The 16,644-nt window shown below is 44.7% G+C and overlaps 1 protein-coding gene across 1 annotated transcript in view; it reads right to left on the reverse strand.

Annotated features, from left to right (window-relative positions):
* LOC124623105 (carboxypeptidase E-like) overlaps window positions 1–16,644 on the reverse strand; it is a 415,742-nt gene that overhangs the window by 155,045 nt on the left and 244,053 nt on the right. The window contains exon 4 of the mRNA XM_047148899.1: window positions 12,785–12,981. Within this exon, the coding sequence (XP_047004855.1) occupies window positions 12,785–12,981 (197 nt within the window). The remainder of the gene's footprint in view (window positions 1–12,784; window positions 12,982–16,644) is intronic.

The raw sequence follows: 16,644 nt of genomic DNA on the forward strand, positions 1-16,644 counted from the left end.
GTGACCTGGGGATCTTTCCGGTCTTCTCTTAATTAACAGACCAAGGAAAGGTGTTGGACCTCTCGTCTGGAGCTCCATCGTGAATTTTATGGTACGACGGACAGGATTTAAATGTTCTAATAACTCCTAAGCTTTTCCGCTCCATGTAGTCACACCACAAAAGTGTCGTCCAAGTACCAATAGAAACACATCGGTCTCAACACGGAACACAGCGCATTCTAGGGCCTTTGCTCCAGAGTGTTCCGTGTACAGGTTCGCCACGACCGGCGATAAAGGAGTGCCTATCGCCAATCCATCGCTTTGCTCTAATATTTTCCGTCGAACAGGAAATACGTTAATGTCAGAATGTGCCTAAAAAGTTAAGCGAAACAATCATCGAACTTTCCGTGACGAGTTCCGAAGAACCAGAAAGCTTAACTCCCGTAAAGAGAGAGAGAGAGAGAGAGAGAGAGAGAGTATCAAAATATCGCCGACTATCACGTCTCTCTCGGCTGGAAGACTCTGGAGCACCGGTGTGGATCCTGTACATGTGCCGCCGCCCCGCCCTGTGTCTACGGTTTCAGATGTCATAATGGCCGCACGACCACAATTAACAGACAACGGTCGCAGACTGATAAGTGGAACTAGATGCGTGGGATTTTCCATTTTGGAAATCGTTAGAGAATTCAATATTTCACGATCGTCAATGTGAAGACTGCGCCGAGAGTAGCAAACCTCAGGCAGTGCCTATCCTCTCCTCTCACCGCAGGCAACACAGTGGCCGACTGCCTCCACTTGACGACCGACAGTAGAGGCCTTTGACCAGGGTTGTCAGGGTTGACAGGCAAGTAACAGCGAGTGAAATAACCGCGTAAATCAACGTGGGACGTACGATGGACGTAGCCGTCAGGACATTGCGGCGAAATTTGGCATTAATTGGGTGTACCGTCACGGACTAAAATATCCCGTGACGAAGCGCGCCGCCCTTCCTCGGATCTTCTATTAATCCAACTTGTAAGGGGCCCCAGCAGATCAACAATACTCAGTAATCGGCCGAGCGAGAGTTATGTAAGGCACTTCTTTCCTCAACGATTATGTTTCCACGAATTCCTTCGACGAATCTCAGCCTGTCATCGGCTACTCCTGTTATTTGTTTGATGTAGCCATTCCACAGTAGGTCACTGCAAATGTCTCCAGTAATCCGCCGACTACAGAGCACAGGACTTCTTCTTCTATGCGTGCGCGCTATGTTACAGCTACATTCGTGGTCGATTTGCAGCCACTGCACACTCACTGACCCCCTGCAGTTCATCAGACTTCATTGTTGTTACTTTGTAAGAGAGAGCAACTGCGCCATCTGCAGAGCCTCGTGGGATTTCCGACGTTACCTACTGCTTTGTTTATGCACAGATTATATATGATTAATGGCATAAACGCATGCAGTTGAAAATACACAATATTATAAGCAAAAAAGTCTCAGTAAATATAGGTCGCAAACGAACCATTTGCAAGAGAATTGCGACTTTGTGGCAACCAGCCAGAACTGACGTGGTCCTGTTTAAATACCACATACCGGTCCATGGTGTATTCTTTGTTTATATTTTCGAGAAGTGGAGCTGTAAACAGAACAGATACGTCAGTACAGTACAGTACAGCACAGTCTCAGAGTGCCCACTCATGTCAGTTGTTTACAGAGAGACATTTTGCTGTACGACTCTCAGTGCTAACACGGAACATAACAGTAATGAGGAGTATGTGGATACACATTTGACGTACTGCAGGGCAAATGGCAGTGCACAGGAGACCGAACACAGTTGTGCCGCGAAGGGTAACGTATACGAAGGCACGACCAAAGTCCACTGTTTGTGAGGGCGAATCAGTAGTTGGGCAATGCATTTTCTGATACAATCTGTTAGTGTGGGCCGCATACATTCAGGGGCAGATTTGACTGCTTTATGATCCCCTCCCCATCCCCCTCCCCTTAATCTATTGTTCTGCAAAGTGGTTTACGACCCGCCAGTGATTGATTTATGACCCTCTGGGGACAGTCCATCTCTCAGAACCCTCTCCCTCCACCTTACCACATATCCCCTTTCTCTTCTCCTCTGGAAGCTTCCAACCTTCACCCCTGATGCAAGCATAGCATAATTTCGGAAGCATAATTGGATGTCAGAACTGGGCACCACACACCTCCGGAAGTATATTGTGCGTATATCACAGAGAATCTATGTTTTTCTTTCGTGTAGAAGGAAGTAGTTGTATTATCTTAAAGCTTGTCACGGTAGGGAGTGGGACAGAAAACTTGCAGGGTGGTCAGACGATCCACATATATGCTCCGCATTAGAGTATCGGGAGCGTTGCACCCCCCAAACGTCTAATATTTCGGAAACCACGTGGGTTTAACAATATAGCACATTTAAGTGCACAACTGTGTAGTCTTAGTAGTGCATGTATATATGTTCCTCTCTTGTCCATACTTTCTTGGTACTGACCCAAGACACTAGAACGATAACTTAGAATTGATAGCACAACTGATTTATGTAAAATGCTTCAAACTCCATCTGTCTGGAGCTCCATCATGCTAAACCACACATTCTTCTTAACTGTCTGTCATATCACAGCAAAACCCTCATATGTAGCATACACCGACATGGCTGCTAACATCCTCAACATGCACACATCTGGAGACAACTTGTGCGCTGTATAGTTGGTGTGGAGAGTCTTTGCTGCACAGCAATCGTGGACTCAGCTTGCACTGTTCCTTCATGAGACACGGAACGTAACAGGTATAGTGCCCTCCTACTTCTGGTCAGTTGCAAATTATATCGACGACAGTGTTGTGGGGAAGGTTGGTCAGAGGCAATGTGGTGACATCTCTCAATCTCCAACTTTATGCTATGAATGCGAGAGTACTCTGTGACTCCCATCCACATAGCAAAAGGTGGGAAATCATAATCGTAAAGTACACAATGTGATCAAAGTGCTAGAAATATGTAGATAACCTAACTGCATCAGTATAGGACGCTGTCAGGTAGACTTTGGTGTATATATCCAAGAATTAACAATGAATGGACATACTGCACAGTCATCTATCTACATTCGCAATCTAGAATATTGTACTCACAAAATAGTGCAGTGGTGGTTTAACAATGACACAGAAATTTCGAAATACGCAGCCGTGCCGCTGGTTGACATTGAAATTACGGAAAGCTACTAAAATTGCTAAAACTGGTCGTACCATCAACTGCGGTACACTGCTCCATATCGACAGCGTCTTTTCAGCCTCATTTGTCTACTGGCACGGTGTTGATTACCGCATAATGATTGACTGACACCAATTGTTTGAGATGGGGAGGATCATGGTGGGAGCAACGCCTTCAGGGGATGGGCAGCACCGAAACAGTGATCGCATATATGGCTGCAATATGAGCAATGGATGCTTTTGGTCTGTTTGAAACGGAACGCCAAGAGATCTGCTTCCCACCACTGTGCAAGATGAGACTTAGTGTTGAGGTCATCACCTTTGGACAGCTATTTGGAAACGCTCCTTAATGCCACAAACTGTTCCAGTTTCCATATGTTGCGACGCTTTCCACATTTCTGTCAATAAGAAACACCGACTCTGTCTATTATTCCAACCACCCTGTGTGTTGTGAGAGCAGCACGATTTACACCAAGCAATGTCCAGCAGTCTGTGATAGCCAATGGATCGAAATGTGTTAATGTCAGATCTCGAAGTCATGTAGAAATACAAAATGTCTGGCTGCGTACACAGCTGTAGTCATACACTGCTTCGACGTGGTACAGCAAAAAAGATGTATCAAACTGCTTATGAAACAACACAAGAACACTCTCCCTGCGACTGATAGTCGGTATGGTCTTCCTCCAGTACAAGTGACAAAACTTTACACAGGCCCGTGGAAGCAGCTTCGATCACTGGTCGTTGCTCCAATGGACCAATACAAATATATTTAATGGGATAACCACATATAGTCGATATCATCACGCAGATGGTATTTGTTTGCTCGATATATCAAAAGAGAGAGTACAGTAAAATCTTATTGAGCTTCCTATCAGATGACGTTAGCAAAGTTATTATAGTTCGTAGTTTTAATCCACTGGATGTTACAAAAAATAATGAGGGGTGGGGGGGGGGGGGAGAGAGAGAGAGAGAGAGAGAGAGAGAGGGAGAGAGACAGTGTGCTGTCAATCAAGACTCGGTCACCATTACACTGTCACATTTGTAGCTGGTAATCACAGGAATACGATAAAGGAGATTAGGTCATGTGCAGAGTGATATTTATAGCCCGTCATTTGATATTAGTGAATTTTAGGTGTTATGCTTCTGAATTTCTTTGTGCAGTCTGCGTTTACTCTAGATGGTTGTGAATTTCCTTTCAGCCTTCTAACAAATGGAACAGTGCTGTTGGAACGCGATGGGTTTTCGAGAGAACTAGCAGGTGTCTGTAATTTGGCAGGGGACATCTCTTACTGGTCGAAATCAGCTGCACTCAAATGCTATACATCGAAGACTGGAAAATTTGTGACATTACGACAGGAGAGCGATACTCTGATGGAAGGGGAGTTGATAGGTGAACTCCTATACCGTTTCTTGTAAGTACTGTGGGCAAACATATTACAACTTCACATTTGTCTTGCAAAGTGACTGCAATGAGAAAGTTATGGGCTAATACGAAGGTTTCTACAGAGAGACAATCAGCAGCAGAAGTTCCGTCTTTTGTTTTCTAGATAAATGAGAGACTACATTCGTCTGTGACTTTGTGTGCATAGAGGTAAATGGGTCGAATACCATCTTAATAGGTAGACTACATTTACATTCTATACGCTTACTTTGCAAGCCATGGTGGAAGGTATCCTGTACCAATAGTAGTCATTCCCTTTCCTGTTCTACTCGCAAATAGCGCGGGGGAAAAAGACTGCGGATGTGCCTCCCTATGAGCCCAATTTCTTGTATCTCATCATCACGGTCCTTACGCGAAATAAACGTTGGCGGCAGTAGCAGCCTCTTGCAGTCAGCTTCAAATGCCAGTTCACAATAGTGTTCCTCGAAAAGAACATCATCTTCCCTCCAGGGATTCCCATTTGTATTCTCGAAGTATCCGCCAACTAATTTGGTGGGAGTCATTAGGAACGCTTTGACAGGGCTGTATTCTGAGGGAAAACTAGGTCTGCAGATTCACATACGTTTGGTTGAAATGGTTCAAATGGCTCTGAGCACTATGGACTTAACTTCTGAGGTCGTCAGTCCCCTAGAACTTAGAACTACTTAAACCTAACTAACCTAAGGACATCACACACATCCATGCCTGAGGCAGGATTCGAACCTTCGACCGTAGCGGTCGCGCGGTTCCAGACTGTAGCGCCGAGAACCGCTCGGCGATCCAGGCCGGCCATAGGTTTGGGATGTGGGAGTAAGTAGAGAGGTATTTTGTTATTGCTCACTGCATCAGCCTTTGTGGGGTATTTCGAAAACACATATGAGAACGTTTTGGTTTGCAGGAGGGGTGAAGGAAGCATATCGTTCAACATCCCAGCGACATTTAAGCGTCCAGTTCTGTGAAGGATGGGAAAACTTTTGTGACTGTGGAATCATTAACAGCTGTCCAGCACAGTGAGCGGTGGGTTGTTGGCCAGGAGCGGTAAAGCCCTGAGACGCGGGTGTTCACGATTCGGTAGCAGCTGTTCACATTGAGTCCGGTAGTGGAGGCATTGTGGGGGTGGAGAAGAGAGTGAACATCCTAGAACTCCCCGTAGACTGACAGGTGTCAGCATGATTAGTTCGGGTGCAGTACACCAGAATTCTAACACAGGACACACAACAGGACAACTGAGAGACAGAACTCAATTAGCATGGGATGTCTTCAGCTATTTGACGAAGGAACCACTGGTTTTGGTATCAGAGCAAGTGACTGCCTAGCCTGTGGGAAGTCTGCTGGGACTTGACGGAGGCACCTGTAACCGTTGCCGGCTCACTCTGTGGCCAACTGCGGCCACTGGCAGGACCATCAGTTCGCAGGTTGAGGGTTACAACGGTGCCTCGTGCAGAAAACTTATACGCTAGTGTATTTAAGAATGTTTTTAGCTGCTGTAGGATCGTCTTTAGAGTTTTAACGCGATGTATTTGCGCTCATTTATTTTATTTTCAATTTATAAACAATATTCCTGCACAATTTATTTTCGAGTGTATTTGCGTTGATTTGTTTTTACACTATGTACTTGTGTTCCATGTGGACCTGGGAATACTGCGGCGACAGGAAGTGGGCACCGGAACTGAACCCTCGAGAGCCCTGCCGTGCACTCTGAGACACATGCCTGCAGCCCGGTGTGCTGTGAATTCGAGCGACAGTGCAGCGTCTTATGTGCAAGTGTATTTCAAACAAATTATTTAAAGCAACATTTGCAAGCTTACTGAAGCGTCGAACGCTTTACCTAATTTGTTAATCGCCTAAATGCGACAGCCGGCTGTGTGGCAGTTGACAGGGGCGGCCGCCGCGTGCTCCGCCACCGCAAGATTTGCGACAGTGGTCAGTTATGTCGACCATTTTCCTTGTGCGATTGGAATAAAAAGTGATGTATTTAATTGCTTCTTTTCGATGTATTGTACACTACAGAATGACGAGCAAGAGAGATCCAACCTTCGGAATTTGAATTTTATAATTAAAGCATATACTCTCTGCTATGTAACTGAATTTCCTGTTGTGAGATCCACCCCTCCAGCACAGGCCCGCCAATTTCCAGGTGGGGCAGGAGGATTTGAGGGGAGGGTTAGGAGGTTTCCGAGAGGGAGAGCGGTTAATTAATTGATTGGTTTAATTAATCAGTCAATCACATCGATAGAGTGGGAGACCGAAAGTAGACTTGAATTGGTGAGGGGGAGAGGGGAGGGTTGGAAGTTTCCAGAAGGATGGTAGAGGGGGAGGGGTGGGGAGTGGGAGGTTTCTCAGAAGGGAGTATCATCCCCAGAGGGTCATAAATCGACCCCCAGTGGGTCACAATCCACTTAGAAGAACAATAGGGTAAGAGGAGGGGGTCATTAATCACTCAAGTTTCCCGTGAATCTATGCAACCGGCACTAACAAAATGTACCGAAAGATACATTGCCCTATTACTTATATCAATGTCTCTGAAAAACTGGAAGCCTTTGACACGTTGTGGGAGCCGGTAGGTCCGGACGAATTACACGTGTGCTCGAATTTGTAGTGCTGGAAACAGTTGAACACTCACAGACAGAGAGACTTGCCACACAAATTCCTCAACCGACCCACAGTAGTTTTTGGACAATTATGCATCACCAGGCAATGTACCTGGACCACCTCCAATGAGTTCAATGTCTTAGTGAGGCAGACTTTGTTCCTAGACTAACGTTCTATAAGTGGATGGCAGGCCGCGGTGGCCGTGCGGTTCTAGGCGCTGCAGTCCGGAACCGCGGGACTGCTACGGTCGCAGGTTCGAATCCTGCCTCGGGCATGGATGTGTGTGATGTCGTTAGGTCAGCTAGGTTTAAGTAGTTCTAAGTTCTAGGGGACTGATGACCTCAGATGTTAAGTCCCATAGTGCTCAGAGCCATTTGAACCATATAAGTGGATGTAGCAATAAGTTGTAGGCAACACTACATCTGAGAACATTTTATTTACAGGTGAAGCACGCTTAGCTTGTGATGGTATATTTAATTACTGTATTATCACAGTTCTCATGTTTGGAGTCATCTAGGCTCCTACCCACACGCTGCGCATGAGGTTCACATCAGCTACGTTACTCATCGAATGTGTGGTTAAGGATAACAGAGTGTCAACTTATTAAGCCATATATGTTACCAAACAAACTGCCGTCAGTTTCTGTGGCATCGTCTTGTAGTACTGCTTTACGATGTCCCCTCAGAGCAACGCCACAGGATGTGGTACGTGCACGACAGAGCACTGGCAAGCTCTGTTGCTACGGCCAGATGACATCTGATGCAGTGAATGCCAAAAGACGGATTGTGCGCGGGGGACCTGTGCCGTGGTCTCCGAGGTCGCCTGATATGAACTCCACGGACTTGTGTGTTTGGGACCAGCCTAGAGATGTAGCGCGTGCCGCTGCGGCCGACACGGCTGAAGAACTGGAACAGAGGCTTCTCAATGCTTGTCAAGAGTTTCGAAATGATACAGGCGTGCTTGAAAGGATTGGAAACTCATTGTGGCTATGGGAACAGGGCTGCATCCCGGTACGAGGACAACACTTTCAACACCTCGTGTAACTACGAGTACAGTCACGTAAATGCTGTCGTGTTCCCTTCAACCGAAGTATATCTGATGACGTTGCTTAATGTTGTACACTAATGTCTTCTTAATGTTGTTCCAGGCTGGTATGAGTTTTACGCAGAGTCAGCCCAGTGGTGGCTGGTAACCAAAAAGTCGCAGCCAGCTAGCAAACGGTTCCTTTGCGGACTTAATGTTTACTGAGACTTTCAGCTGTGTGCGTTTACGCCATTAATTATGGCAGTGCACACTCTGTGTGTTACAAACAGTAACTATCCGATCACACTTCCCTGGAGCGCTCCTGAACTACCTGTGCATCTGTCGATTTTGTTCCGTGTCCGTCTGCTTAGCCGAGTGCTAACGTGTTTGCGTACTACGCAGCGGGCGCAGGTTCGATTCGTGCCCGGGTTGGAGATTTTCTGCGCCCGTGGGTTGGGTGTTGTGTTCTCATCCTCACCGACGCGCAACCTGGCGCCACCTGGGGTAGCACTCAGCACTCGCAGCCCGGCGCCGCCGGTCCAACTTCCCGGTCAACAATGCCACACGATCTCCCCCGTTAACAGCGAACTGTTGAGCTCTGATCGCAAGGAAGTCTTAAGTCCAGTCACAAATCTGGTCCAATACTCGCCGAGTTCGTATGCCTTTCAGTGACGACAGCACGGAATCGTGTCAAATGCCTCCCTGAATGAGGCACCAACGTGAGCGCCGTCGTCCAGGGCGCGACGGATCTCGTGGACGTGAGTTTCACAGGGTCCACGTTCGTTTTTATAGACGAGTTTTTCGTTGACATCTTGGGTTGTCGGGTGTTCTGCCGGATATCAGCGCCGTACTTGCACGATATTTCGGTCACGTAGCTCGTGGCCTTCATCAGGTGCGACCTGAGACAACACTTCGCACCTGATGAAGGCCACGAGCTACGTGACCGAAATATCGTGCAAGTACGGCGCTGATATCCGGCAGAACACCCGACAACCCAAGATGTCATTAGATCGCCGGGAAAGCCTGAAGAGTTACATCAAGAGTTCTTCGTTGTCTAACAACATCATAACGCGCGAGCATAAAACGTTTTCTATAATTCTACAAAAGATTGAGATCACTGACATGGGCCTATAATTATGTGCATGTGTCGTACGATCCTTGCTGGAAATGCGAATAAACATGACTTTGTTCCAGTCGCTAGGTACACCTCGTTACTCCAGAGAACTACAATAAACTGCTGCTAGAAGGGGAGCACATTCTTTCGCACAACCTCTGTAGGATCTTACAATTGTCTCAGATAGTCCGGATGCCTTTCCAGTACCAAGTAATTGCAGTTGTTTTGCTATTCTGCAATCACTTACCTCTGTGTGTGCCATTTCGGCGTTAATGCGATGACTATGCAAGGCGGCGTTATTTTACCTCCTTATATGATCAATCATAATGGAAGAAGTAAAGTCTGCCATAGCTGCAATGAAAAATGGCAATGCGGTAGGTACAGATACGATACCGGGAGAAATATTAAAATGCTTGAACCAAGATGGAATAAGAGAAATATTGAGATTATGTAATAAAATATATGACAGTGGTGAATGGCCTGAGGACTTTCTGACAACAGTAATGATTCCATTACCGAAAAAACAAGGAACCAAGAAATGCGGCGAGCACAGGACAATCAGCCTCATTCCACATGAAGCCCAAGTGATGTTAAGAATAATTAATAAAAGACTTGAAAAAGTAATGGAGGAGAAACTTGGCGAGGAGCAGTTTGACTTTAGACGGAATACGGGCACCAGAGATGCAACAGGTCTCCTACGAATCTTGGGAGAAAGGTTTACCGAGAAAGGAAGAGACCTATATATGTGCTTCATCGATTTAGAAAAGGCATTTGACAATGTGGTTTGGAACAAGGTGGCGACTATAATGAGGGAAAAGAGAGTGGACTGGAAAACCAGAAGACTTGTAAACTCATTATATCTTAATCAAAAAGTTTCAATTAAAGTGAGAGGAGAAAGTACAAACTGGAACAGACTAGGTTCGTTTGTGGGATTAAAGGGACCAGACTGCGATGGTCATCGGTCGGAACAGACTAGGAAAAGGAGTAAGACTAGGATGCTGTCTATCACCAACTCTTTTTTTGAACCTCTACTTGGAAAATATGATTGACCAATGCTCATCAGATGACAATGGCTTATAAATTGGACGAAGAAGAGTAGGGTGTTTCAGGTTTGCTGATGGCATGGTCCTTTTAGCCACAGGGGAAAAAAGAATTACAGGATTTGGTGGACACCATTGAAACTAACGGAAAAAAATATGGAATAAAAATTAACACAAATAAAACAAAAGTATTGGCACTAGGAGGAAATAATGAAATAAAAATTATGCTGAATGGAGAAATACTAAACAAGTGCAAAATTTTCAGTATCTTGGGAGCACGATAGACACCGACTGGAAGCGCATCACAGAAATTAAAACAAGGATAGCAAAGGCAAAAGAGGCGTTTTATAAGAAAAGAAGAATTTTCAGCAGCGGTCTGGACAGAGAACTCAGGAAGAGACTCATAAAATGTCTTGCATGGAGTGTTCTTCTATATGGCGGTGAAACGTGGACTATGAGCAAGAAAGACAGAGGAAGGCTGGAGGCTTTTGAGATCTGGACAAGGCGGAGGATGGAAAGAATAAGTTGGATGAACAGAGTGAAAAATGAAGAGGTACTGAGAAGAGTGGGAGAGAAAAGACAGTTACTAGATGTAATAAAGAGAAGAAAAAGAAATTGGATTGGGCTTATATTAAGAAAGAATGACGGACCGATAAAAACAGTTTTAGAAGGTTATGTAGAAGGGAAAAGGAAGCGAGGAAGGAAGAGATTCCAGATACTGGGTGACATGATGGACGGTAAAACATAACAGCAGCCTTAAGAAGGAAGCAATGGATCACAGAAAATGGAGAGGCAAAGGACCTGCTAATATAGCAGATAACTGATAATGATTACATGATTAATAAACATAATTACTTTGGTCTATTAGATTAAAATAGTTATATTAAGTGGAATTATCAGTTTATTTATCATATTGGCTGACACTGGACAGTTTCACAGTAACAATTGTCGCACTGCATGGTTTAGAAAAGTGATTTTTTGCGTTGGCTGGTACAGAGAGGGATGCTGAGGAAGCAACGGACTTTGGGCAGGTCAGGGGCGCGCTGGGAGTTTCTAAGCAGCTGAAGGGCAGACTACTACTGGCCGTCCTGTGGAGTGGCTGGGCGAGCGCGGCCTCCTTTTGTCAGGGCTGTAGGCGGAACTTGCAGTGGGGCAGTAAAGGCAGCCCTCCGACGAGAATCATCTGCAGTTTTTCAGCCCCGTCGGAATGCGTCTCCTATTGCCACACAGGCACCTGGGAGTCAACGGTTAAGAATTCCTCCCACGCAGAATGCGTAGCACATTCCCACCGCTGTATGCGGGGGCCTCGTGATAGGCTAAACTGACAGGTGGATACTGCTTTAAACTGCTCGAGCAGCTTCTTGAATATTTTATATGAACTGCTCGGGTTTGGTCAGTGGTCTCGCGTCTAGAAAGAGCGGGCTGAAATCAAGTTGTGGTGAAAACCGTCACTGGCTGAGTCGAGAGTCCACACTAGTCAACTGGGGAGTGTCTGGAGGGTGTCCAGCTGACTCACATCGCTGGAGAGCATATAATTTGTTTGAGACATTGCTGGCAAAGCGTCCAGTGATTACTCTCAACCTCGGCCCGAGAAAGTGCCGACTGTGACACCTGAAGCAGAATGCAAGCGCAGGAACAAACTGGTGCTTCTCCGTGCAGCTTTAGGCACTCCGAAGTGCTCACTTAGGAATGTGCACGCGAGTCGAGCGTCTGCTCCTGGCAAGTATACAACCAGACTGTCTCGACTCTCGAACTGTCTCTTTACTCGAATAACTCCGAACGCACGATTTTGGAGATTCAACCGCGAGTACTCTGTGTAGTTAAATTCATATTTCCACATCACATCACATTCCGCCCCAAGGACGACCGCAGCTTTTCACAGGCGACAAAGCACACGTGCTTTCCACTCGACTAGTCCAGGTGATACACGCGCCATGGCTCGACAAATAGGGAACCGTAATAATAAATGTATTCAGTTCCACTAGATTGTTGTCTGATTTTGCAATTTCCTCGAGTTTTTATAATACATTTCTCGATAGCATCCTACTATTCTTATTTAAGTAGGCTTAATCTTTACCCCCACTGGCCCTGAATAGGCTATTCAAGAACATTAATCAGTTATGATCAGTTAAATATTTTTTGTCTAATCTCCGAGGGCGGTCAACCGCACAGGCCGTGTCATATCGCGAGATGTTAAAATCACGACCCACCCCAGAGTTACAATTGAAAGGAGATATTGTATTACAGTCTTCAGTGGTGAAACAGTTTCAGAAGACTGAATTCAGTATTTGGGCCTTTCTTATGTCATCCTCTACTCGGGTGACAGTACGGTCACAAAGTCGCTGAACAGATTATTTAGATTCACTTGCTGATTTTACAGAAGACTTTTTTAAGGTGGCTGGCTGTCGACTGACCGTGTCGGTGGCGAGCTGCCAGCCGTCGGGGTTCATGCTGGGCAGCAGGTGGATGCGCGTGGAGCTGATGAGGCGCGTGATGTCGGCGTCCTCGGCCAGCCACTGCTCGCACAGGTGGTCGGCCAGCTTGAGCAGCAGCTCGCGGCCCAGCACCTCGTTGCCGTGCATGTTGGCGATGTACTTGAACTCCGGCTTCACTGCAACACACCGACGACAACTCCGTCTAGGTTACTGCGGCGACGCTGAGGCGGGCAGTGGTGGATAGCGTGCAAGGTGGTGTACCGTTCCTGCCACTAGGTTAACCTCTGAACCTGCAATGCTTCACTCGTATAAACAACGTTCGTATAGGACCGAAGAAATGAAACAGGTGTTGTGACTGCCCTCTTCCCTGACAGATGAGCTGTCCTTTATTTTCAGGTCGGTCTTATTTGTTTTCAACTTCATCATCTGCATATAACTTACTTTACCAAATATTGACCCTTTCGCTATCACGCATCTCGTTAATGCTCGAGCACCTTATACCAGATCGTATGAGTCCATTTTACCTAGCGTGCTTGCAGCGATGCAAGCCGAGTTTCTTAATTTACCAGTAGTCAGAGTGGTCCGAGGCTAAATCGCTGGCCTACTCAGGCCGTCACATAATCTTATAGGATGCTGCGAAAACCTATGGCAGTGAGAAGGCAATGGGGTTTCTCGATACAATTTGACCTCAAAATGCTGATGTCATCGTTGACCTCGAACTGTTGGCTTGACCTGGATTGAATGCCATCATTGACAACCCAGAACTTCCAACTTGACCTTCATCACACGATACACGTGTTCCAGCTCGAGCCGACGGTTCAAGGTCATCACCGATGTCGAGCATCTAAAGTCAGCGATTATCTTCATGCAGGTAAGAAATGCTACACGCAGGTAGGAAACAAGGTTATTATACTGTCGAATACCCCATTTCGAATACTTTAAATATCACCTTGGGTGGTGATGTTTAAAGTATTCGAAATGTAGTTCACTGTCAATAGAAGACTCTTTAAATTTTTGGTATGGTAACGAATAAGAAAACAAATATTCTTCTACAAAATATTAATTTATGTAAATGCATTTTCACAAAGATAAACTCTTCATTTATTTTTGTTTGATGTGATTTTAATAACATCCAGCTTGATTTTTAACATGTAATTTAAAGCTATACCTAAATCATCTAATTCTCTTTCTAACCAGTAAATTGACAGAAAAACGTATGTTCTCAAATTCTTACACACATCTAACTTTTTCCCTATAAAGTATCTCTGTTATGGCTTCAACAATTAGCACCATGCCTTCCTGCAATTCTTTTAACCAAAAGCCAACAGGGATTTTATTTCCCGTATTATAATATCATTAAAGAATTCCATCTCTTCTTGGGTGCACGTTCTCTTACATATTCGTCCAGAATTTCTCCATAGAATAGTAAGTTTATACCTGCAAACAGGTTTTCATTTCCAGAATGAGATTTCCACTCTGCAGAGGAGTGTGCGCTGATATGAAACTTCCTGGCAGATTAAAACTGTGTGCCGGACCGAGACTCGAACTCGGTACCATTTCCTTGATGGCAAGTGCTCTACCATCTGAGCTGCCCAAGCACGACTCAGGTGCCGTCCTCACAGCTTTACTTCTGCCAGTACCTCGTCTCCTACCTTCCAAACTTCACAGAAGCTCTCCTGCGAACCTCTCAGATCCAGCACACCTGGAAGAAAGGACGCTGCTTAGCCACAGCCTGGGGGATGCTTGCAGAATGAGATTTTCACTCTGCAGTGGAGTCTGCGCTGTTCTAATCTGCCACGAAGTTTCAGGTTTCCAGTTGCTAAATGCACGATGTCCAGTCCATCACATTTAGATACAATGTAACCTCCTTTGAAGCACAATGGATGTTTCTCAACACAGTGTTCATGTGTCGTTTAATATCGTAAACAAACCTCACATCCATTATTTTCTGCGAGTACTCCAAGATATGATAACACTGCAGTACTATTTGCAGTAAATGCTGGTATTTTGCATCCCTCATTCCATATTTACTCATATAATGCATTTAAAGTAATTTGTAAGCCTTGCCTGGCCCATTGTTTTCACAATAGCAGTTTATACTCTTTCTTTCCGACAGTTGTTTTTACCAATACTTCTGTTTTCTTTTTTCCGTTTTGGCCTCTTCCATTTCCAGTTTTCCATTGCTCATGTGTAACACATTAATTGCACTTAGGGAACTAATTTCTTTAATAGGAAATGGCTTAAGCGTGTTCAATGACTTTATTCTGTTTCTTAACATCTGCAGCATAACATTTTTCGTCCCCGCATGGACGTCCACATCGTGCACTATTTCACCTCCAAGTATTTAACATAAATGGATGTCGTCATCGTTAAGTCATACACAGTAGATTCTACTTGCCCTTGGGGAAAAAATAGCTGCGCTAGTTTCCCTTTGCTTTCAGCCGTTTGCAGCACCAGCACAACAAGGCCATGTTGGCTGATGTTACAAGGTCAAATCACGCAATCATCCAGACTGTTGCTTCTGCAACAATTGGAGAAGGTGGTGTCCCTCTTCAGGAACCACAGATGGTATGCCTTCTTCACATACAACCTTCCACTGTGGCTGCAACTATGGTATGCTAGTTTGTATGATTGAGGTACACTCGCCTCCCCACCTCAGGAAGGTCCTTGGTTCATGGGGGTGTCCCATTTGTTACCTATCAAAAATCCTGAAAAGTCTCCTATTTAGATGATCTACAAGTGTTTTTTCAAGGGTATGGTGAAATTACTTGACAGTGGGTAGTTTAGCAATCCCGAACAGCTTTTAAAACTAGGTAATAGTAGGTATGTATATATGGACACCAAAAAACGCCTCTCTATCGCTGTCTGATGAATTTAGTAAATAGAATTCAACTTATCTTACAGGTCGATAATTAAAAAAACTCGAAACTTTCCAAGTTCACGATCCTGGTTGGCTGTTAGAAAAGATCATGAAATTATATGTTAAGATTTTATATGGGAAAGCACAGAAATTTAGAAAGAAGTGATTGTAAAGAAAAAAAGTCGTGATAAATGCTGAGTCACAGAGTAGTATTTGATTGCTTCAGATGGTAAATTATAGCTGGATTGCACTAAGCAAATTATACTCTCAGCCTCATCTCTAATTATCCTAAGTTATTACTTTACAAATATTTCGTTTCCTATTGAACTGAAGCATGTTGTAATATTTCAGAACAACAGAAATGTGTCTGTCAATGTGAATGGTACTCAGTACTCTGAGCATAAGTGGATCGTTATGGGATGGACAGAAGAACTTAAAAAGAGTTAATGTAACTCCACTGTATGTCTCAAAATTTGATAAACGTGAGCTACATGTGAATCTGTTAATACTGCAGGTCGAAACTGTGGAAATTTTCCATTTTTGTTACAAAAAGACCTTTCGAGGCTCGCACATAGCACCATAATTATATGAGTGCTGCTTGTGTTTTTTCATTCTAAAGAGATGTTGGCTGCATATTTAGTTGATTGTATTTATTTTAAACCAGTTATCAGTATCATGCCCAAAGAAAAGAAAAAATACATGAAATTCGACTCATATAAGAAGCGACTAAATATTTAAACACCGAATGCTTGCTGCAGCTGTGTGTTAGTGACAAAATTCACAGTTAGCTATATTTAGGTTTTGAACTGTACAGAGGTACTAACTGTGTGAAATGGTTTAGCAAACTGCTGTATCTGATTGCTGACTGGATAAAAAATTCTTGAAGCAAAACATGCACATGATTATTAGCCTCGATGATGAAAAAGCGTTCTAAACAGCAGAAATTTGCCACATCTGCAAGGAATGGTTCAAGCAAACT

The sequence above is a fragment of the Schistocerca americana genome, chromosome 1, assembly GCF_021461395.2.
Source record: "Schistocerca americana isolate TAMUIC-IGC-003095 chromosome 1, iqSchAmer2.1, whole genome shotgun sequence".
NCBI classification, from domain to species: domain Eukaryota; kingdom Metazoa; phylum Arthropoda; class Insecta; order Orthoptera; family Acrididae; genus Schistocerca; species Schistocerca americana.